Here is a 23,016-nt window from a genome sequence, read left to right as displayed (position 1 = left end):
GGCCACCCATGGGTCTGCTTGACTCAGCCCTCCCCAACCCCTTTCACTTGTTGCAGTAAAATTCTATCCAAGGAAGACAAAGAGACCTTTGGAGACCAAAAGAGAACTTTTAATTCGGGCACCCCGGCTGACAGCAGGCTCATGCCCCAAATGACTGCCGACCCCAACAAAGAAAGCAGCTTGCTTATTTGTCGTTTGAGACAGGAAAAACAAGGTAGGATACAGGCTTCAGACAAAGACAGTAAATTACTTAACCCGTGACAATTCTGAGGAAATTGGCGATTTAGTTATCCTGACTAGTCATCCTCCAAGCTGGATAAGGCTGGGGTCCCAAGGCAGGTGATAAGCTTTCGAGATAAGCTTGCATCTGCAACTTGTTAGCAGTGCTGGGAGAGGCTGCTTAAAATTTTAGCCTATGTCTTACTTCTAAATAGCTTATACTAAATGTTAACTATTACCTATGTTTATTATTTTAAATTTTATTATTACTATTTTATTTTCCTTCCACACACCCGTTTCCACCCTGGAGAGACCAGATGAGCCAAACTCCAGGGAGGCCTGGAAATGGGAGAGGAGGAAGATGATATGGGTGTGCCTGATGGGGGTGGGTGGGGGTGGGAGTGCTGGACGGAGTTCAGGACAATAGGGGCGCTGCAACCATTGGCACACAATGCCTGGGAATCCCTGCTGGTGCTGGGATCATCCCAGTGAGCCCTGGGCAGGAACTGAAGACCCCCAATTACCAATGCATCTGTTTTCAAAACCGACGAGGGGGAGCGGGGAGGTGAGGGCATGCCTAGGTTCAAAGATACGTGCAGGCTTGGATGACTCCCGGCCATTAGCGAGCCTCTGGAGCACCTGGATCCTCACACGGGCGTGATGAAACGAGCTCCTGATTCAGCAGGCCTGGGTTCCGGCCCGAGAACCTGCGTCTCCCGCGAGTTCCCGGGAGGCACGTGCTGCCAGTGCGGGGCCAGGAGTTAGGTTTCGTTTCTGCGCCCGGAGCAGCCCTCAGCACAGGGTCTGTGAGTTTCGTTTCTTCGCGGGGCGGGGCGGGGCGGGGCGGGGCGGGGCGGGGCGCGGGGTAAAAGCGGCGGAGCGAGAGGGAAGGCTGTACTCCTGCACTGCGCAGGGACCGGTGAGTGTCGCTTCTGGGGGCAGCGCCCAGTAACCGCGCTAGGAGCACGGAAACGGGCATTGGGAGAGCGGCTTTCGTGGCGGAGACCAGCACTCCGGAGCACGGGCACGGCGGGGGCATCTTCTCGGCTGCTAGTAACTAACATAATAATAATAATAGCAAGGGCGCTGATGGGCGGGCTCGGAGCACGCCTGATTCTGATTCCCACCAGGCTGCCCAGGCTCCTGATGACTCATCAGACACACCCCCCCCCCAACCCGCGGCCTTCTTGCAGGAGAGGTTGGGAAGGGGTGGGGGACGGGGCTCGGGGGAGGTTTCCGAGGGACTCTAGTAAGTGGGAAAGGGCGCCGGGAAAGTTTCAGATCCACTGCTGCGTGGGCCACGAGCCCACCTGAACGCGGGCCACCGCTTTCCATCGACCTCTATTTCCTGCGAACGCGCCAAAGCAAACCCAAGTCAGAGTGCGGAGGTCGCTGGGAAGGGAAGGTTCAAGGAGTCCTCGCCTATCCTGTTGAATAAAGGGGGTTCCGATCTGGGCCGAGATGGGGCATGCGCTGGAAGACCGCTGCCCGGTGCTCCCCCGCCGCAACCGCCCCAGTGGATGCGATGCCTGGGGCCTCCCCGGCGCGTGGGGTGGACGCACCCTCGGGGTCCAGCGTAGTTGGCCGGGATCATGGAGTGGGTGCGGTGGACGAAGGGAGGCAGGACAGTCCCGGGGGTGGCAGAAGGAGCCCGGGCACAGCTGAGACCTGCGCCCCCACCCTATCAACACTAACAGCGGGTGACTGCCGAGCTGGGCAATTGGGATGGCCCAAGTTATTTGGTCAAATTTTAAATCACGTTTGTTATTGGGAAGTAGAGTGGAGTGATGCTAACCACGCGTCTACCTCCACCCCCGGTGTCAGTCCCAAAGGGCTCCTAAAATGGCTCCGTCATCTTTCAGCCTTGGACCGCAGTTGCAGCCCAGGAATCCCAGCGTCGCGGTGGACACGCCTCCCACCGCCTCCCTGGCGCCCCTGCCGCCCACCTGCTCACCCAGCTCAGGGGCTTTGGTAGGTAGCAGTGCATTTGGTCTAAAGTGCAAGCTGTTCTCTCTTTATTCATAACAAATTTAAATGCTAGTGGGGTTTGGGGGAAAAACGCTTTAAGAAAAGGTGAATGTCAGTCCTGCAAGAGTTAGTTTTAAAACTAGACTGGATTGGCACATGTATACCTATGTAGCAAACTTGCACGTTCTGCACATGTACCCCAGAACTTAAAAGTGTATGAAAGAAAAAACTAGACTGGATTATGTTAGGAAAGTAGTAGACTTGCATCTTAGGTATTTCCTAGAGCGTAGGTAGTAGGTGATGCTTATTAGGGGTTTTGGGAGAGGAAGGGGGCTGAATCCTACCTCCCATCCCTGCTCCTCTATGGGGTCTGAGCTGAGGAAGCTTCCCCACAAGGAGAGAAACCCCCTGGCAACCCTGGATGCCACCTCCACTCTCACTGCAGGAATTCTGTGGCCACACTGCTGGGAGATCGTTTCTGGGTCTGGAGGCTACCGGAAAACTCCCGCGCCCTGAAATCTGGAGTGGAGAAGGCCGCCATCCAGCCACCACCATTCCAAGGGACAGCAGAAATGAAGTGGGCCGTTGGGTTCTTTTTTTTTGTAATTTGAGACACGGTCCTACTCTGTTGTCTAGGCTGGAATGCAGTGGTGCCATCTCAGCTCACTGCAACCTCCGCCTCCCAGGTTCAAGCAATTCTGGTGCCTCAGTCTCCTGAGTAGCTGGGTTTACAGGCACACTTCACAACACCTGGCTGATTTGTATGTTTTTAGTAGAGACAATGTTTCACCATGTTGGCCAGGCTGGTTTCAAACTCCTGGCCTCAAGTGATCCACCCGCCTTGGCTTCCCAAAGTACTGGGATTACAGGCATGAGCCACTGCACCCAGTCAGGTTCATTTTAATTGTTAACCAGATTTCCTCCAGCTGTGTGCTGTCACTTTCCAAAAAGGTTTCAGGATGACCCAGTAGGCAATGAGCGATTCTCAAATTCAAGATTTATTTGTGAGCAATTCACACACACAATTGAGCAGACATTCACAGTACAATGATTAAAGGGAGTGATTAGGGTAAGGACCCACAGTGGAGGCTCCGGAGGCCAGCCCACTGACAGCCACTCCAGGGAATCAGGAAGTCCCTCTCTAGTGCTGGGTGGTGGAGGGAAATCTGTTCCTCCAGGGGCCTCGTCTTGGGCTGCCCAGCTGCCAAAGTCAGGAAGAAGCTTTCAGAAATCTCACTGCCAAGATTCTGAAAATGCTTCAGACGTTGCCAGTCCCTTGCTGCTTTTGCGATCCTCCGTGGGTGTGCCTGCCACCGGGTCCTTATCCACTGGGGTCTCTGGTGGCGTTGGGCCACAGCAAGTGTTCCCTCATCCCCTTAGTCTACCACACACATGATTACCACTTTGAAGAAAAACCCCTTTACTAAGAGCGAAAATGAGAAACATGTATGTTTATTGTTTCTAAAGAAAACTACTGTGGGCTTAATGCCACCTAATACGAGTGCCTCCATTTTGAGACATTAGAGTCACAAGTCATTATTATATGTCATGGGCACAAACTTGACCTGGGCAGGGATGGAAGGAAGCCCCTGCACAGGGGCAGTTGCTCAGGATGTGAGAAGAGCCTGGTGCATAACCCCATCCATGCCCACCTAACACCTCAGGCTCTGACCAGTGGGGCTGTGCAGTGACGAGTGGATGGAGGACTGGAAAAGAGAGAGGTGGGAGGCATGTCCAGGCTCCCTGCAGCCTCCTCTGCAAACACAGGGTGCAGCCGAGACATTTTAGGAGCATTTTGGGATGGAGAGCTAGAAGTCACCACCTCTTGGCTCTTCCAAGGCCAGAGCTGGTTTAGTTTGAAGACTGCAGCTGGATGCTGAGCTCCATGGAGGAGTAAGAAATCAGTTTGAACTCCCGAGACTGCCCTGTCCCTGAAATCGAAACGGATGTTCCGAATGATCAGGGAAAGGTGCAAACGTTTATGGTTTACAGACAAAACCCATAAGGTTTAGCTTTCAGAAAATCTCAATTTATGAAACAAATTAGGGAAGGGAATCTACTCACCAAGTCCTGTTTCAGCTGATTGAGTGGAACCCGTGGTCATGAGGTGCAAGTCCTGGTCTCAACAATGCTCCGTATCTGGCTGCAGAAAGCCCAACTGAGGCAACCATAGCCCAGAAGACTGGCACTCCTGAGAGGCAGATGAAGTGGTGGTCTTTGGTATCGAGCCTGGGATGCCCTGGGCACATGAGGTCTTTCTAAAGGCATGGGAGTTTTAGGGAATAAATTTCCAGATTGTCAGACTCCATAAGTACCGTTTACAATGGATTGCCTTTTGTAATCATTCCACTCCTACCTGACAAAAGAGGTGGGCGGATCACGAGGTCAGGAGATTGAGACCATCCTGGCTAACACTGTGAAATCCCATCTCTACTAAAAAAAAAAATACAAAAAATTAGCCAGGCACGGTGGCGGGCGCCTGTAGTCCCAGCTACTCGGGAGGCTGAGGCAGGAAAATCGCTTGAACCCGGGAGGTGGAGATTGCAGTGAGCCAAGATCGCGCCACTGCACTCCAGCCTGGTAACAAAGCAAGACTCTGTCTCAAAAAAAAAAAGGAATACATCCCTTCCTTCCCATCCAAATCAAACAAGGATGCCTGTCCTGGAAGCGTTTAAACCCGGGGAAGGCAGACAGAAAAGGATAGTTTTAAGTATTGGCGTCAGGGACCTGTTCTTTAGCCAAGGCAGCATGAACCCGTGGCAGTGCTTCCCGACCATCCTGACATGGACATTTCTGTGAACTCCAGTGTGACAGGAGAAATGGCGTTGGCTCAGGTGTGCAGCTAGATATGTTACAGAGCAGGGCGACGAGTTTGTTTTAACCTGTCCCTTCAACCCCCATGATATTAACAAAGATCACGTGGCTCTCGGGGAAGGTTCCCGTGAGGAGAAGCAAGGAGAGCATCCTTACATATTATTGATCCAGGCAGCAGATTTGCAGCAAAACTCTGCTTTATTCATCTGTTAAAATAGTTAAAATAGTGGAAACATAGGAAAAGGATTCTGGGAAATCAGAATCGGCTTCAGACCTCCTGCACTTGCACGGTTCTCAGCCTTGGGAATGGGAATGGGACTGGGTGGGTGGGTACTCTTGGGTGTTCCGCGGGTTTGGGTCTGTCTTGTATACTTTGCTTGATTTCAAGGAGGTGCAGGAGAACAGCTCAGTGATACCATCTAACTTGTTGACGTTACTTTTATTTGAAGGAACGTATATTGGAGGTAAGTTGGTGCATGCTATTTTCTATAACATTTATTTTGAGTCATAGGAGAAAGATTTTCAGTTACTTTTATCCAAGATTATTAGACACTGTAAAATTTTGTATTTAGACACTTGTCCTACAACATTTTAAAAATGAATTTCAAATACATGTGTATTTGTAGTGCAGACAATATAAGGCAGTCAGTTACATGCTTTCAAGAGTAAAATGAATGACATTTCATTTCCCCCACTTGTGGGAGAAAAAGAATGAAAATGTGAAATTGATGATCAAAAGAAAGAGCATAAAAGACTTAGAGCTCACATTTTTTTTAAACTAAAGGTTTGGGTGTCAAATTACCATAACATTTGGATTCCCTTGGCTACACTGGAAACAGTTCTATAACAATTTTATTTTTAAATGTAAAGTTTTTGTTTTTGTTTGTTGTTGTTTTTAAGACAGAGTCTTGCTCTGTCACCCAGGCTGGAATGCAGTGGTGTGATCTCGGCTCACTGCAACCTCCACCTCCCAGGTTCAAGTGATTCTCCTGCCTCAGCCTCCCAAGTAGCTGGGACTACAGGCATGTGCCACTACTTCAGCTAATTTTTATATTTTTAGTAGAGACAGTGTTTCACTCTGTTGGCCAAGTTAGCTTCAAACTCCTGACCTCAGGTGATCCACTCGCCTTGGCCTCCCAGAGTGCTGGGATTACAGGCGTGAGCCACCTCTCCCGGCCTTTAAATGTAAAATTTTAAATTATATTACAGTTGCATCAGAAATTGTGTCCTTTGTTATCCTATTCAAATTTATACTGAAAACATTTTTGAAATTCGGCCTCAAATTATGACAGGAGATAGACAGAAAATCTTTTGGGGAACAGAGGCATATTCTTTATTTTTATTTTTATTTTTTTATTTTAAGACAGCATCTCGCTCTCTCACCCAGGCTGGAGTGCAGGAGCATGATCTCAGCTCACTGCAACCTCTGCCTGCCAGATTCAAGCAATTCTTTGCCTCAGCCTCCTGAGTAGTTGGGATTACAGGTGCCCGCCACCATGCCCAGCTAATTTTTTTTGTATTTTTAGTAGAGACGAGTTTCACCATCTGGTCAGGCTGGTCTTGAACTCCTGACCTCATGATCCACCCACCTCAGCCTCCCAAAGTGCTGAGATTACAGGCGTGAGCCACGGCGCCAGGCCTAGAGGGATATTCTTGAAGCGTCTTGAGCGGGGAGGCAGCGTGTGTCTTCATCTGACCTCGGCTTCTTTGGGTCCCTCTGTTTCTCTTTCTGTGAATAAAGAGCCAGTGAGCACACACCATGTCCCAGGCACTCTTCTAGGCTCTGGGGACATCACCAAGAACAACTAGTCAGAGTCCCCGCCCCCAGGGGCCTTCCCTTCTGGTGGTGGGTTTGGTTCCATGGTTGAATACACTCAGCTGCTTATCTGTTGAATAGGCATCTGCTTTATTTTAAGCTTAACTTAGAAGGAAGATGGTTCTTTCTGAAGTGGACATTGTAAAAGCTGATCCAGCTGCTGCATCCCAACCTCTATTACTGAATGGAGATGCTGACGTGGCCCAGAAAAGTCCGGGCTCGGTAAGTTGCTCTCTGAAAGTCGCTATCCATGTGACGTGAGCCGTGTCCACTCGAGGCTGCCCTTTTCTACAGAGGTGCTGCTGCTGCCCCAGAGATGCCTGCTCTCTCACCTCTCCTTTGCCAGGATGCAGATCCTGACCCTCTACTTGCCAGCTTACAACCAAGTGTAGACTCATTGCCTTAGCTGACTGTGGATGGAGGTGCTGCTGGGGTTGGGGCCACCGGCTGAGCTGTTGATGGGTTCATGTAGGAATTGGCCCAGGCCCTGGGTTCAAGGAGCACTAGGTTTGTTTCTCCTGCCCACATCATGATTCAGTCTCAAGCTACAAACCGTGGGGCATCATTAGGATATTATCTCTGTAGGGAAGCCACGTGGTGCATTTTTTGCCCAGAATCAAGACATATTTTTGGTGGGAAGCAATCATGGCCCCTGGAATCAGTCCAACCTGAGTTGGTCCTGACACCGACACTCCCAGCTGTGTGATCGTGGGCAGTTATTCCTCCTGTTATAAGCCTGGTTTTCCATATCTAAAATGAGAATAATAGTCTTTGCTTTATATGGCTGTTGAGAGGAGTAAGTGCAGGGAGTGTCCAGGCACTCAGAGTGCTCAGTTTCCTATTACCATGGATCATTACCATGGATCATTGGTCTGTTTCAGGCTGGCTCTGTTTTCCTAGGCAATGTTAAACAATTTTTCAAACAATATTTTAAAAACATTGAATCATTTAGGAAAAACACAGAGGACCACCACCTTTCCACCGCCCTGATACCACTGTTTACATTTTTCTGCATTTCCCTGCCTCATGCATCTCTTGTCTGGCTGTAAGAGATGTAATTATGTCAGGGTGTGGGGCAGGAGGAACTCTCCCTCACTCATACTCACCTGCTTTAGAAGCAGCTTGGCCTTTTCCAGTCAAGGAGAACACAGTGTGTCTTGTGATCTGACAGTTCCACTTCTGGGGATAGATGGTGGTTCTCAAAGTGTGGCCCGCAGACCAGTCCATCAGCATCACCTGGGAAGTTGATTGAAATGCAAATGACCAGCCCCTCCTCCCACTCTCAGACCTGGTGAATTGGACACTCCGGGGCAGCGCCCACCCCTTGTGCTTTACCAGGCTCTCCAGGTGATTCTGCTGCATGCTGGAGTTTGAGAACCGTGTGTAAACTCTTGCACATCCCCCTGGGAGCCACCTGCATAGCAGCACTGTTTATAACAGCAAAACCCGGACTCTGTCCACGTGCCTGTCATGGTGGAATGGATCCTGGGAGTGTGGTATGTTCATGTAGCAGAATTCTATGCAGTAGTAAAAAGGAATGAACTAGATTTTCAGGCATCAAAATGGCTGCATCAAATGAACAATGTTGAACCAAAGAATTGAGTAACATAGGAAATATACAAAATGATTCCACTTATATAAAATTCCCAAACAGGCAGCAATAAGCAATATACCATTGTAGGAAAAACGTATAGGTGGCAAAACTAAAGAAAAGCAAGGATGTGATGATTGCAAGCCTCAGGATAGAGGGACCCTCTGGAGGTGAGGGAGTAACAGGAAGGAGGTGACTAGGGAGGTGTGTGCAATGTCCTAAGTACTGGGAGTGTTTGTGTTCTTAACCCAAGTGGTTAGTACATGCGTATTTGCTTTCTTATGTTTGACACACTTTTGTAAATAGATAGTATAAAGAAATGAAAACAAAACAAAAAGTTACAAGGTGTGAACTAAGACCGAGGCTATTGATGGTATTCATGCATTTGGTAAGGCTGTGGTTCTTAGTCGGGGGCCGTTTTGCTCCCTGGAACTTGTGGCCAGGTCTAGAGACATCTCAGTTGTCACAACTCAGGGTGAATAGTGAATAGAGGCCAGATATTTGGCTAAACCTCCTACAATGTGTAGGGCAGCCCCTGCAACAAAGAATCATCTGACCCCAAATATAAAGAGCTTCTTGTCCTGATATAAAGAAGCTATTCTAGTGAAAACTTATGTCCATGTTGAAGCATGCACAAAAATAGTCATTAAAAAGAAAGGTAAAAGATGAGATGATTTTCTCATATTTTCTTCCTGAACCCCAATCAGCCCACGTTTGGAAAATTGTGCCCAGCTGCTGGTAGGTGGGCAGGATGAATGTGAAGTCTGCTGCTTTCTCTGTTTTTATGCAAGTACTTCACTGTTTTGATTACTTTAACTTTATAGTAATTATGGAAATTAGGTAATGCTAGTCCTCTGACTTTGTTCTTCTTTTTCAAAGTATTTTGACTAAGAATATTTAGATCATTTATATTTAATGTGACTGATAATATAATTAGGTTTGAGAATATCATCTTGCTGTTTTCTATTTATCCCACCTGTTCCTCATTCCCCCTTTCCTCTTTTTCTGCCTTCTGGATTATTTTTTATGATTCCATCATGTCTCCTTTGTTGTCTTATTAAGTATAACTCTTGCTGTTTATAGCATATATCTTTAATAAGTCAACCTTCAAGTGATAGTCTGTCCCTTCATGTATAGTGTGAGAACCTTGGAATAGTGTACTTCCATCTCTCTGCTCCCAGCCTTCATACTATTTCTATCATGCATCTTACTTTTACATACATCATAAATCCCACAATATTGTTATTTATGTTCAAACATTCAATAAAGATAGCAAAGTAATAGGAAAAAGTCTAGTAGTTACCCCTTCTAGTATAGACTCCTTTCTGTAGATCCAGATTTCCATTCAGTGTCATTTTCCTCCTACCTGAAGAACTTCTTTAACATTTCCTGTAGTGCAGGTCTACTGGTAATAAATTAGTTAAGCTTTTGGATAGCTAAAAAGGTCTTTGTTTTGCCTTCATTTTTAAAAGATATTTTTGCTGGGTATAGAGTTCTAGATTGACGGTGTTTTTCAGTACTTTAAAAATACTGCTTAACTGTCTTCTCACTTATTGTTTCTGATAAGATTTACAGCAGATTTCTCATTTGTGTTCTTCTGCTCACACTATATCATTCTCTGGCTGCTCCTGTCATTTTCTTTATTACTGGTTTTGAGCAATTTGACCCTCTTAATGGCTTGATGATGTTTATGTTTGCTGTGCTTGATGTTGAGTTTCTGGGATCTTTGGGTTTATGGTTTTCGTTAAGTTTGAGGGAATTGTGTGTATTATTTCTTTGAATTTTTGTGTGTGTGTGTGTCTTCCATTATCTTTTGGGGATTCCAGTAACCTATGTATTAGACTTATTGAAGTTGGCCATCTTTAATGGAGGGTATTGGTTTGTTTTCACACGGCTATAAAGAACTGCCTGGAACTGGGTAATTTATAAAGAAAAGAGGTTTAATTGACTCACAATCCATATGGCTGGGGAGGCTTCAGGAAACTTACAATCATGGAGGAAGGCATCTCTTCACAAGGCGGCAGGAGAATGACTGAAGGAGGAACTTGCCAAACACTTATAAAACCATTAGATCTCATGAAAAGTCACTATCATGAGAACAGCCTGGGGAAAACCTCCCCCACAATCCAATTACCTCCCCCTGGTCTCTCCCTTCATATGTAGGGATTATGGGGATTACAATTTGAGATGAGATTTGGATGGGGACACAGAGCCAAACCATATCATGAACATGATCTGCAGGCCATGAAGAATTCTCCATTTTTGCTTCCTCCAGGTGGCTGAGAACAACCTGTGCAGCCAGTACGAGGAGAAGGTGCGCCCCTGCATCGACCTCATCGACTCCCTGCGGGCTCTGGGTGTGGAGCAGGACCTGGCCCTGCCGGCCATCGCCGTCATCGGGGACCAGAGCTCGGGCAAGAGCTCTGTGTTGGAGGCACTGTCAGGAGTTGCCCTTCCCAGAGGCAGTGGTAAGAACTTACATTCTATATTAGTCTGCTCAGGTTGCTATAACAAAATACCACAGATGGGGTGGCTTACACAACAAAAGCTTATTTTCTCACAGTTTTGGAGACTGGAAGTCCAACATCATGGTTTAGTTTCTCCTGAGGCCTTTCTCCATGGCTTGCAGATGGCCACCTCCTCACCGCTCCCCCACGCGACCTTCCTTCTGCACACAAGCATCTCTGCGGTCTCTTCCTGTTCGTAAGGGCATCAGTCATATTGGATTGGGGCCCACCCTAATGACCTCATTTAACCTTAATTACCACTTTAAAGGCCTTATTTTCAAATACATTCCCATTAGGGGTTAGGGCTTCAACATAGGAATTTGGAGGGAACACCATTTCATAACACTATCTCATTGCACATTTTTTTTTCACGTAAGTAATATGTAATCTACAGTTTGAGGAGATCTGAATAAATGCATTTGAGTCCCCCAGTTCAGAACTAGATCAGTGAGGGCTCAAAGAGTTCAGGCCTGGGATGGGTCTTGCAATATAGGTCAGGCATGGTAAGTAGAATATGGAAGGAGTTTACAGTAGGAGGACAGTGTTAAGGTGGCCTGGTGGCAGCAGGATACTTTCCTAATGGGGGTAGCGTGTGTATGTTGGGAGGATAATGGAAGATGTTCGGATGAGTTTGGGGGGTTTCCCCGTGTGGTCTGCCACCTGAGCTGATGGCAGAACACTGGGATGAGGCAGGAAGCCAAGAGTGGTGGCTTTCAAGCGTTAGTGAGCAAAAACTCACCTAGGTTACGTATTCAGAATGCATGTTCTTGAGGTCACCCAGACACAGTGCGATGTCCCCACATATCAGAGGGTAAGACCAGAAAGTTTCCAGTTTTAATGTTCCCACATATCAGAGGGTAAGACCAGAAAGTTTCCAGTTTTAAATGTCTCCCCAGATGAGCGTATAAAAGTTTGAGAACCATGGGCCTAAGGCACTATGTAGGTCTTTTAAGAGCAAAGTGGAGCACTGATGTGGGTGTGGCCTTCTAGGGATCGTGACTAGATGCCCGCTGGTGCTGAAACTGAAGAAACTTGTGAACGAAGATGAGTGGAGAGGCAAGGTCAGTTACCAGGACTATGAGATTGAGATTTTGGATGCTTCAGAGGTAGAAAAGGAAATTAATAAAGGTGAGTACCCCCTGTTTGGATGCCTGGTCAAGCCTTCTGACATGCCTGGGGTCAGTTTGTAACTGTTCCTACTCCCACCTCCCTGGGCCTGTGCTGTTTCCTTAGGACCCCTTTCTCCTGCACATCAGGCCCCAGTTCCTTCTACTTCTTTTACCTCATTATGACCAGCATGCTTGGATATCAGCATCTGATAGCAATAATTTATTTCTGGCCGGGCACAGTGGCTTGTGCTTGTAATCCCAGCTCTTTGGGAGGCTGACGCAGGGGATTGCTTGAGCCCAGGAGTTCGAGACCAGCCAGGGCAACATAGTGAGACCCTGTCTCTTAAAAAAAAAAATTAAAATAGCTGGGCATGGTGGCATGCACCCGTGGTCCCAGCTATTCTCAGGAAGCTGAGCTGGGAGAGTTGCTTGAGCCTGGGAAGTCAAGGCTGCAGTGAGCTGTGACCTTGCCACAGCACTCTAGCCTGGCAACAGAGTGAGACCGTGTCTCAAAAACACATCTATTGCTTATTATGTGAGTATCTAGAATAATGTGAATTTTGAAATGTAAAACTTGTCCCCAAATATGGACGATCTGTCCCTTAATCAAAGGCTTCCCTACTTAGATCTGGCAGAAGAGGAGCCAGATGTGAGGGTGAGGGAGCTCCTCCTACTCTTCCTTTGTACAAAGAGCTCCACATTGTGGACTGGATCATCACTGAACGCCTCTCAGAACCAGCACCCTTTTCCTAAGAAAGGAGGGGAGTGCCTGGGCTCAGAACCAGCACCCTTTTCCTAAGAAAGGTGGGGAGTGCCTGGGTTTGCATAATCCTAATTTAGGCTAACTCATGGCAGGCCTCCATAAATACAAACCACAAGGATCAATTTGAAGTTGTCTGCAAGGGGAAATGACACCAGCAGTGTAGATAGGGCAGAGTAGCTGACAAAGAGCAGCCACTGTGAGATGCACGGATAACATCTTCCTCTTGACCTTTCTGTTTTTCTAGCATGTCACATGATTAAGTTTCATTCACACTGGGAAGGTACTGAAGTGACATGAACTGATGCCCAGCAGTAGGAAGGGACAAGTTTAGCATTTGTAAAGATGGAGCATTAATCACATTTGTTGACTGTTTATAGAAAGATAAATAATGTTGTTGACAAACCATGATTTTGAATTAGTTGGGATCAGGTTGGTTGCCTGCAGCAGAACACTCAAAATAACTATGTGCGTTAGTCAGCCCTGGCTGTGGAACAAACCCATCTTAAAACTAATGGCTTAACCACTTTGATTTCTCATGACTTGATGGACCAGCCAGGCAGTTCTTCTCTGGGCTAGCTGGGCTGGGGCTGGTGGTCCAGGATGGCCCTTGGCTGGAGTGACCAGGCCTTCTGTCTGTGTGGTCTCTCCCCTCCAGAAGGCTAAGCTGGACTTCTTAATTTGGGTGGAGGGGTTCCTAGCAGCAAAAGAGGGCAAGACCCAGCATCTAACACCTTTCAGTCTCTCTTGGCGTCGCACTGTGTAACATCCCCTTAGCCAGAGAAAGTCAAGTGACCAAGCCCAATTTCAAGGGACAGATTCTCTCTCTCCATGGAAGTGACAGAGGCACCCTGTAAAGTAGCGTGCATACAGGGATGGAAGGGAATGTGGATGCCATTGTGCCAGCAAGTTGCTAACACAGTGGTCTAAACAATGTAGAAGCTTTCTGTCCCTCTCATATAAGTCTGAAGGGGGACAGACCAGAGCTGACTGGGGATTCTAGTGTCAGGAACCAAGACTTATTCTGATCCCGTTTCTTCATTGGGTGTGGCCTCTGTTTCCAAGGCCCCGCCCACGGCTGTGACTTAGTCAGCAAGTCCACTTTGAAGCCAGCTGGACCATGGCAAGGGGCATATCTCCGCCTTCATAAGCACACTCTCTGGAAGTTGCACATAACATTTTCACATGGCCCACTGGCCAGAACCCGGTCTCATGACCACATGGCAGGTACATGGATATTGGGGGAACAATTAGTGGACCATAACCACTGTTATTTCCTAAGTTCTAAATTGATATCAAACATCCCAAAAAGACATTCTAGATGTAGAAAAAAGTGGTGTTAGCCAACAATTTGATGAAACAAATTCCTATCCTGAAATTCATTAAGGAGGAAGGAGCAAAATAAAATCTTATTGGGATGTTAACAACCAGTGCTTATCTTAGCTAAAATGAGCACATTTCCCCATATGATTTTTCCAGTTTATATTTTAGGAATTTCCATACATTTTTGTTTTTATTTTGCTTGGTTGCTGATTTGCTACTGACACCAATGAGAAGGATTTAGGAATGCTACCAGGAAGAACTTCTTGCCTCAGCCCGGCTTTGGACTGGTCTAAGTGGGTGTCACTCATGGTGATGTTCTCACAAGGTCTCTCTACACACAGTGCTGGCCAACAGCAGGGAAAATACTGAGTTATCCTTTGAGATCTCTTTCGTCCCCATCACAGAAAATTGAACCTGCTCCAAATATGCTTTTATCCATGACTCACAGAGAGGAGAAGATGCTTTCGGAGTATTCACTGTCATGAGATCCTTTCATCCTAAGCTCTGGGTTTGATTTTCCCTGCTTCTTCTCTAGCCCAGAATACCATCGCCGGGGAAGGAATGGGAATCAGTCATGAGCTAATTACCCTGGAGATCAGCTCCCGAGATGTCCCAGATCTGACTCTAATAGACCTTCCTGGGATAACCAGAGTGGCTGTGGGCAATCAACCTCCTGACATTGGGTATAAGGTCAGACTTCAGACCCACTCTGACCTTGGCGTTGGTGTGGGGATGGGGGGTGTGTGGGAGGGGTGGGAGGAGAAAGGGGGTACTGTATTAGAGTAACCATGAGTCCAGAGCTGAGTTAGTATTTGGAGGTGTGAGTGGGGAATTTAGAGAGCCCATTGGTCAGTCTCTTCTGTCAAGTTGAATGGAAGCTTCTTTGGAGAAAGTGAGGCCAATGGGCCCAGTTGGAAACATCTATGTATTTGTTTTATGTTTTATGCAATGCCATATCTAAAGTGCTGTGTATTAGGAAGGGGTCTTATGTGGGAAGAGAGCATTAAAAAGAAGTATAATGGGCCACACACAGTGGCTCACTCCTATAATCCCAGCACTTTGGGAGGCTGAGGCAGGAGGATTCCTTGAGCCCAAGAGTTTGACAGAAACCTGAACAACATAGTGAAGACCCCCTTCTCTATAAAAGAAAGAATTAGCCAGGTATAGTGGCGTGCACCTGTCAACTACTGGGAGGATTGCTGGAATCAGGGAGGCTGCAATGAGCCATGATTGTGCCACTGCACTCCAGCCTGGGCAACAGAGCAAGAACTTGTCTCAAAACAAAAACAAAACAAGCAAGAAAGAAACAGGTATAATGATATTTTAGTATTGGTGAATCTTCCTTTACAGATTAAAGATTTAGGGGTGAAGTGGGGTTTTTTGGCCACCATTTTTCATTGTGACCATCAGATCTAAGGTCTTGGGGGTTAATTACCTGAAACCTCGTGGTTTTCCCTGAGCCTACAGCTCTGTTTCTGCCGCAGATAATTTATTTTCTCATAATTCCAGCTTGGTAGGTACCTCCAGGGTTGCGTTTGTGGGTTCATTTCTCCAAAGTTACTTCTTTTGGGGGAAATACCCCTGGGACTCTCAGGGACTGAAGCAAGTACAAGGTCAGTACCTGTCTCACCTTTCACTTGCCTTTGCCATACTCAGGAGTCACCTCCTCTCATTTCCTTACAGATCAAGGCACTCATCAGGAAGTACATCCAGAGGCAGGAGACGATCAACCTGGTGGTGGTCCCCAGTAACGTGGACATCGCCACCACAGAGGCGCTGAGCATGGCCCAGGAGGTGGACCCCGAGGGAGACAGGACCATCGGTGAGAATGGGGAAGCCCATCCGTGCTCGGTGAGAATGGGGGAGCCCGCCTGTGCTCAGTGGTCTGCCAGTGGGCAAGTGTCCCTCCAGTCTCCATGGGCTTTGCTCAGTGGGGACCTGCCTCCACTAAGACCTGCTAAGGGGGCAGGTTTGGTGCCCACCAAGGCCAAGCAAAATGAGCTGCTGTTGACTTTCACTGGCTAGGTTACCTTGTAACCCTTATCTACTTGCTCAGAAAGGCACAGTGGGCTCGGAAGCAGGGCAAACTCAGGAAGCACATGGCATTCATTAAGAATGTGTTTGAGATGGGATGTCCATAACTCAAGGGACAAACAAAATGTGGCGTGTTCTACAGTGGACCCGGGTGAAGGAGCTTGGGGAGAGCCACACACTGTTCCGGGAGGCATTCCTGCCTTCACGCGGCTTTCCACGGAGTTCTTTTCTGGAGCGGGGCTCCACTGGCCCCATGGTTCTGCAGGGCCCATGGCCTGCCCTCAAGCAAGGATGGGAGGAAACCCTGGGAGACTGGGGGCATGAGCGGTTGTTCATTCACCTCTGCCTTGTGACTGGGCACGTTCTCTCCCCAAATACATCTGGCTCGCAGGAATCTTGACGAAGCCTGATCTGGTGGACAAAGGAACTGAAGACAAGGTTGTGGATGTGGTGCGGAACCTCGTGTTCCACCTGAAGAAGGGCTACATGATTGTCAAGTGCCGCGGCCAGCAGGAGATCCAGGACCAGCTGAGCCTGTCCGAAGCCCTGCAGAGAGAGAAGATCTTCTTTGAGGACCACCCACATTTCAGGTGCGCTCGCCTGGGTTTCATCACAGATCAGTCCAAGCCCAGGATGTCAGGCCTTCCTGGGGAAAGTGGCAGCCGTCCCACAGATGTGTGGAGTGTGTGTGTGACTATGCCTGTTCCCCAACAAGGACTATGGAATTCAGCTAGAAGAATAGAAAGGGGATTACAAAATACTGCCCCCCCCAAAAAAAAAAAAAAAAAACTAAAAACCAATCAAAATCAAAATAGGGAGAGAACAATGTACAATAATTTAAATAGTATGGTGCTAGAACCATATTTTATAAAAAACATGAACAGAAAAGTAGAAAGTCCAGAAATAGACCTGGATATATATATATTTGATACATGATAAACGCAGCATTTCAAATCAAATAGTGGACTATATCAGCTTGATTATTAATGGTGTTGGGCTAATTAATATTTGGGAAAAAAATTAAAATACTGCTCTTACCTCATTATACCAAAATAGTTAAAGTTTAAAGTCAAACATTAAAAGGAAGCAATAAGCATCCCAGAAGAAAAGGTAGGTGAATAGTTCATAAGGCCTTTCTATCCCTCCTGCCAAAAGTGACATTTTTTGAAAGGAAAAGACTGATAAATTGGTAAGATTTAAAATGATGAAACTATGTAGAGTTGTAAACATTCTTGCATTCAGTTCTCCCAGAAGCCTACAGAGAACCATTACTCAGAATTCCAGAAATATCAAACAGAAACTTACATGCTGTTCTGCACATTCACAATAGCCAAAAGATGAGATGACTCAGTGTCATTGACGGACGGATGCAGAAAGCAATGTGGTCTGTACAAAAACGTGGAATACTTTCAGCCTTAGAAAGGCAAGGGCATTCCGACACATGCTACAACATGGATGAAGCTTGGGAACATTCTACTAAGTTAAAGAACCCAGTCATAAGAGGATGGATACTGTCTGATTCCACTTAGCTGAGGTCCCTGGAGTAGTAAGATTCATAGAGACAGAAAGAATGGTGGGTGCCAGGGGCTGGGAGAGAGAGAATGGGGAGGTAGTGTTTAATGGGGCCATTGTTTCAGTTTGGGAATATGAAAAGTTCTGAAGACAGTGGTGATGGTTGCATAATAGTGTGAACGTATTTAATGCCACTCAAGTGTACTCTTAAAGATGGTTAAATGGTCAATTTTATGTTGTATGTGTTTTACTACAATCTAGAAAAATTGACAGAGAAACTGAAGCTTAGGTATGACTATACTCTCACAAAAAGGCACAGAAACTCATGCTTCGCTGCTTCCTTTATCCTAAAATGTCCTATAAAATGTGGGAAACCCTGTAATAATACCCTAGGAGCACAAGTTTTGGATCGGGTGAGAAGATGCTTGACTTCCTTCCTCCCGGCAGCCCATGGTTTAAGTTTTTATCTTGGACAAGATATCTTGTGTCTCTTCTCCTCAGTGTTCTGCTACCCATTTATCTCAGGATGCTTCAATGTATTCGTATGAAGATATGTCTCTATCCATTATGATTACCTACACATATTACACATAGAAGGGGGTATGTGTTATATAAACGTGTCTATACATGCCTGTGTATTTTTGTGATGACCAAGTCTAGAGTCAAATACCATGATACACATTTATTATATCAGCTGGAAGGGCTTATTCCATATCATTGTTGAAATATCCTAGATTGCTAAAATTCAGTCATAATCCTATTCAATCCAATTCTGAGTATTTGTTGGGTACCAATTGCAAGACATTCCATCCAGTTGTAAACAACTGAAATTCACCTTGACTTTTCCCAACAGCAGAAGGCAGACATGCGTGTTCTGGCTACATCAAGGTGGAAATCATTCTTGTGTTCTCTTCTAGGGATCTGCTGGAGGAAGGCAAGGCCACGATTCCCTGCCTGGCAGAGAAACTTACCAGCGAGCTCATCGCACACATCTGTGTAAGCACGGGCAGAGCTGTGGGTTCTCTGAAAAGAATACTACAAACACAGAGCTGAACCTTGCTGGCTGCTTAAACATCGCTGTACACACAGATCTTCTGAGGATCTTGTTAAGATGCAGATTCAGATTCTGTGGGTCTGGAGTGCGGGCTAGGATTCTGCATTTCCAGCAAGCTCCCAGACGATGCGGATACTGCTTTTCAGGGGACCACAGTCTGGGGGGGATGCTGACAGACTATCTCGACTGGGCCAAAATAAAAATTAAAATCTTATGCACAAGCTACTAACTCTTCCTTTCCCATTGACAACCACTATTATAATGTCTTAGTCATTCTAACGAACGTATTTTTTAACTTCTAAAAGCTTTGTAAAAGCTCTGTGGTTCTTTTTAAAAATCTGCCTGAATGTAGTCTCTTCCTTTTTCAAATTTTTTTTTTTTTTTTTTTTTTTTTTTTTTTTTTTGAGACAGAGTCTCTCTCTATTGCCCAGGCTGGAGTGCGGTGGCGTGATCTTGACTCACTGCAACCTCTGCCTCCTGGGTTCAAGCCATTCTCATACCTCGGCCTTCTGAGTAGCTGGGATTACAGGTGCACACCACCATGCCCAGCTAATTTTTGTATTTTTAGTAGAGTCAGGGTTTCGCCATGTTGGCCAGGCTGGCCTTTTTCAAATTTTCAACTCAGCACCAGAGTGCAAGGTCTTCCCCGTGGTCCCCAGGAATGTGGGTGCAGAATGGGTTTGTTTTCCAGCTGACTGTGATGAGTGCAGAGCTCTTTGGGGTCCCATTGTATGCAGAAAAGGGATGGTTCCTTATTAGATTCCCCACCTCAAGCAAGCCCACGGGGTTTTTTTTTTTGCCATTGTACCAAGTCAGGCTCGTAGGTTTACGTTTGAGTTTTCTTACCTAGACAGATGCCCTTGCGGCTGAGATAGGCTCCATTGCTGCTTCCTCCTTGAGCCCCTCCTTGGCCACTGTTACTGGGGCTGGCATCTGAGTACCCCTCACTAGCTTGTCAGCCCACCGATACATTTTAAAGGTACGGCTTTCACATGTCAGCCGGCATTTTTTAGATGTTTGCTATGGAAGTGTGAGCCAGCACATGGTGTCAACCGTATTGTTAAAAACATAAGTCTCTGATCACTTTTTATTGATTGCAAACAACATAAAAGTTGTTGAATCTCCAATTGCTCCAAATGCCACTTCTTCAGAACCTACTAAACAAGTGGATCTCTCCGGTCTCCCTCCAGAGAGTTTACCTAATTCGACGACAGGAGGAACTGCCCCTGGGTCGCTCTACCAGGGCCCGGCACCCATGCACAGTGGGTGCCTCAGTGCTGCTCATGAGGCTGCTGCCGCAGGAGTCGGGAAGGGGGAAGACCTGGGCAGAAAACAGTGCCCCTAGCGTGTGTCCCCCTGCCCCCCAGGTCTGGAAAAGCTTCCTTTTAGAGGAAGCCAGGAAGTCAAATGGCCCACACAGCTCCTATGTAGAGGGAGGCCCGGGACCTCCTTTTCGTTCCCTGTTCATCTTTATAAATTCCCATTATTTTCTCTCCATTTTCCTCAGAAATCTCTGCCGCTGTTAGAAAATCAAATCAAGGAGAGTCACCAGGGAATAACAGAGGAGCTACAAAAGTATGGTGTCGACATACCGGAAGATGAAAATGAAAAAATGTTCTTTCTGATAGACGTGAGTGTTGCCAGCTACATGGAGCTGGAGAAGCACATGTCATGGTCAGAAAAGGGGCCCTGGGCCTCACGCACTTCCTTCTTCACTCCCCCGAGGCTGATCCAAAGACATCTGGCCCGTCGCACTCAAAGGGTGGACAGGGCTGAGGGAGGCAGGGCAGGGAGTGCGGGTGTGCGGGGGGAGTCAGCAGTGAGGGATGCTCAGGCTGCATTGTGACCGCTCTGTCATGATCATTGCCCAGATCCTTAAGGCAGTAAGGGGTGGGATAGGATTTTCTGGTGCCAAAACCTCTGCTTTCCTCTGATCCACAGTGTCCCATAAGGAAGCAAAGAATGACTCCCTACCCTCCATATAGGCACGGCCTCCAAACGACCTTGACCTTGGATTTGAAGTCTATCCGCTTATACTGATGTTTTTCTTCTTGACAGAAAATTAATGCCTTTAATCAGGACATCACTGCTCTCATACAAGGGGAGGAAACTGTAGGGGAAGATGACAGCCGACTGTTTACCAGACTCCGACGTGAGTTCCACAAATGGGGTATAATAATTGAAAACAATTTGCAAGAAGGTGAGTGTCTTAGTCCCTTCTTTGAGCTGCTACAACCAAATACCTGAGACTGGGTCATTTATAAACAGTAGAAACTTATTGCTCATTGTTCTGGAGGCAAGAAATCCATTCTTAAGGAATCAGGAAATTTGGTGTCTGGTGAGAGCTTATTCCCTGCTTCAAAGATGGCACCTTCTAGCTGTGTCCTCTCATGGGATAAGGGACGAACAAGCTTCCTCAGACCTCTTTTTTACAGAGATACCAGAGGCATACCTCAGAGAGATTGTGGGTTCAGTTCCAGACAAAACAAATATTGCAATAATGCAGGTCACATAAACTTCTTGGTTTCTGGTGCATAAACAGTTCGTTTATGCCATACTGTAGTCTACTAAGTGTGTAATAACATTAGGCCTAAAAAATATGTACGGACCTTAGTTTAAAACACCTTATTGCTAAAAAATTGCTGATACAGAAACAAAAAGTAGCATGTGCTACCGGAAAAAATGGTGCTGATTTGCTTGACATGGGGTTGCCACCAACCTTCAATTGCAAAAAATACAGTATCTGAAGTGCCTGGAATCCCATTCATAGGGCAGAGTGCTCATAACCCAATCCTTCCTAAAGATCTCCTCTGTTGATACCATTACACTGAGGATTGAGTTTCAACATAGGAATTTTTAGGGGACACTAACATGTAGACCATAGCCATGAGTCAATAGCGTGGTGAGCCTGGTATGTTGGCTTAAGACAGGAGAGTGGGGCAGTTGGGGAGGATGGTCAGGATAAGGAGCTGATGACAGCTAAAGCCACATTTGCTCTCTTCTATATCACTGAACCCAAATGACCATCCGCTGATGAATCGATAAACTAACTGGCATGTGTCTGTGTGTAGCAGTTGGCTCTGGCTGCCATAACACAGTCCCACAGACTTAGTGGGGGCTTAAACAGTAGAAATTTATTTTCTTACAATTCTGAAGGCTGGAAGTCCAAGATCAAAGTGCTGGTGGAGTTGGTCCCTTCTAAGGCCTCTCTCCTTGCCTTGCACATGGCGTCTTCTCGCTAGGTCCTCATGTGGTTTTCCCTCTGTGTGTGTCTGTGTCCTCATGTGGTTTTCCCTCTGTGTGTGTCTGTGTCCTCATCTTCTCCTACAAGGACACTAGGCACATGGGATGAGGGCCTACCCTAGTGACCTGATTTCAATTTAATTACCTCTTTGCCTGTCTCCAAACACAGTAAGATTGAGTTCCTGAGGGTTAGGACTTCAGCATAGGAATTTGAAGAGGTCACAACTCAAACTCAGCCCATAACACCAAGCCCTGGAATATTTCCAGCCACAGACAGGCACAGAGCGCTGGTCCACAGCACCCCATGGATGAACCTTGAAAACATCATGCTGAGTGAAAGAAGCCAGCCACAAAGGCCACATATCATATTCTATGATTCCATTGATAGAAAATGGCTAGAGTGGGCAAACCCAGACAGGCATAAAGCAGAATAGTGGCTGCCAGGGGCTGGGGAGGGAAAAGTGGGAAGTGGTCATTGATGGGTGATGGGTGTGGGGTTTGGGAGTTATGTCTGGGGATGGTTGCACAACTTTGTGAATATACTAAAATTCACTCACACATACACTTTCTTTTTCTTTTTCTTTTTCTTTGGAGACAGGGTCTTGCTGTGTCACCCAGGCTGGGGTGCAGTGGCTCAGTCTCGGCTCACTGCACCCTCTGCCTCCTGGGTTCAAGTGATTCTCCTGCTTCAGCCTCCGCCTCCCTAGTAGCTGGGATTACAGGCACCTGCCACCACACCTGGCTAATTTTTGTATTTTTAGTAGAGATGGGGTTTCACCATGTTGGCCAGGCTGGACTTGACCTCCTGACCACAAGTGATCCACCAGCCTCAGCCTCCCAAAGTGCCGGGATTATGGGCGTGAGCCACCGCACCTGGCCTGAACCATATACTTTCAATCGAGTGAATTTTATACTATGTAAATGATATCTCAGTAAGAAAAATCCTTATGGGAAAGTATTTCCTGACTGAAAAAGGGTACTAGATTACCATTCAAAAAGGAACTCACACCCTCTGAACTTCTGATGGGGCTAACTCTCTCTATGTGGACTGTTGGGAGTACAAACA

General features: G+C 46.8%; 1 protein-coding gene across 4 annotated transcripts in view; it reads left to right on the top strand.

Moving 5' to 3' along the window:
• Positions 1 to 1,058: 1,058 nt before the first annotated feature.
• MX1 (MX dynamin like GTPase 1) overlaps positions 1,059 to 23,016 on the top strand; it is a 35,408-nt gene continuing 13,450 nt past the window's right edge. The window contains exons 1-12 of one of the 4 annotated variants that reach the window (XM_050784563.1): positions 1,059 to 1,138; positions 2,082 to 2,190; positions 5,390 to 5,465; positions 6,899 to 7,039; positions 10,684 to 10,876; positions 11,906 to 12,043; positions 14,643 to 14,797; positions 15,791 to 15,929; positions 16,533 to 16,731; positions 18,571 to 18,649; positions 20,215 to 20,337; positions 20,766 to 20,907. In XM_050784563.1, coding sequence (XP_050640520.1) covers positions 6,935 to 7,039; positions 10,684 to 10,876; positions 11,906 to 12,043; positions 14,643 to 14,797; positions 15,791 to 15,929; positions 16,533 to 16,731; positions 18,571 to 18,649; positions 20,215 to 20,337; positions 20,766 to 20,907 — 1,273 coding nt within the window. In that variant the 5' untranslated portion in view covers positions 1,059 to 1,138; positions 2,082 to 2,190; positions 5,390 to 5,465; positions 6,899 to 6,934. The other 3 variants (XM_050784561.1, XM_050784560.1, XM_050784564.1) reach the window with 3 other exon arrangements.

The sequence above is a fragment of the Macaca thibetana genome, chromosome 3 (assembly GCF_024542745.1).
Source record: "Macaca thibetana thibetana isolate TM-01 chromosome 3, ASM2454274v1, whole genome shotgun sequence".
NCBI classification, from domain to species: domain Eukaryota; kingdom Metazoa; phylum Chordata; class Mammalia; order Primates; family Cercopithecidae; genus Macaca; species Macaca thibetana.
Note: the sequence above shows the minus strand (reverse complement) of the source record. Positions and strands in the feature narration are given on the sequence as shown.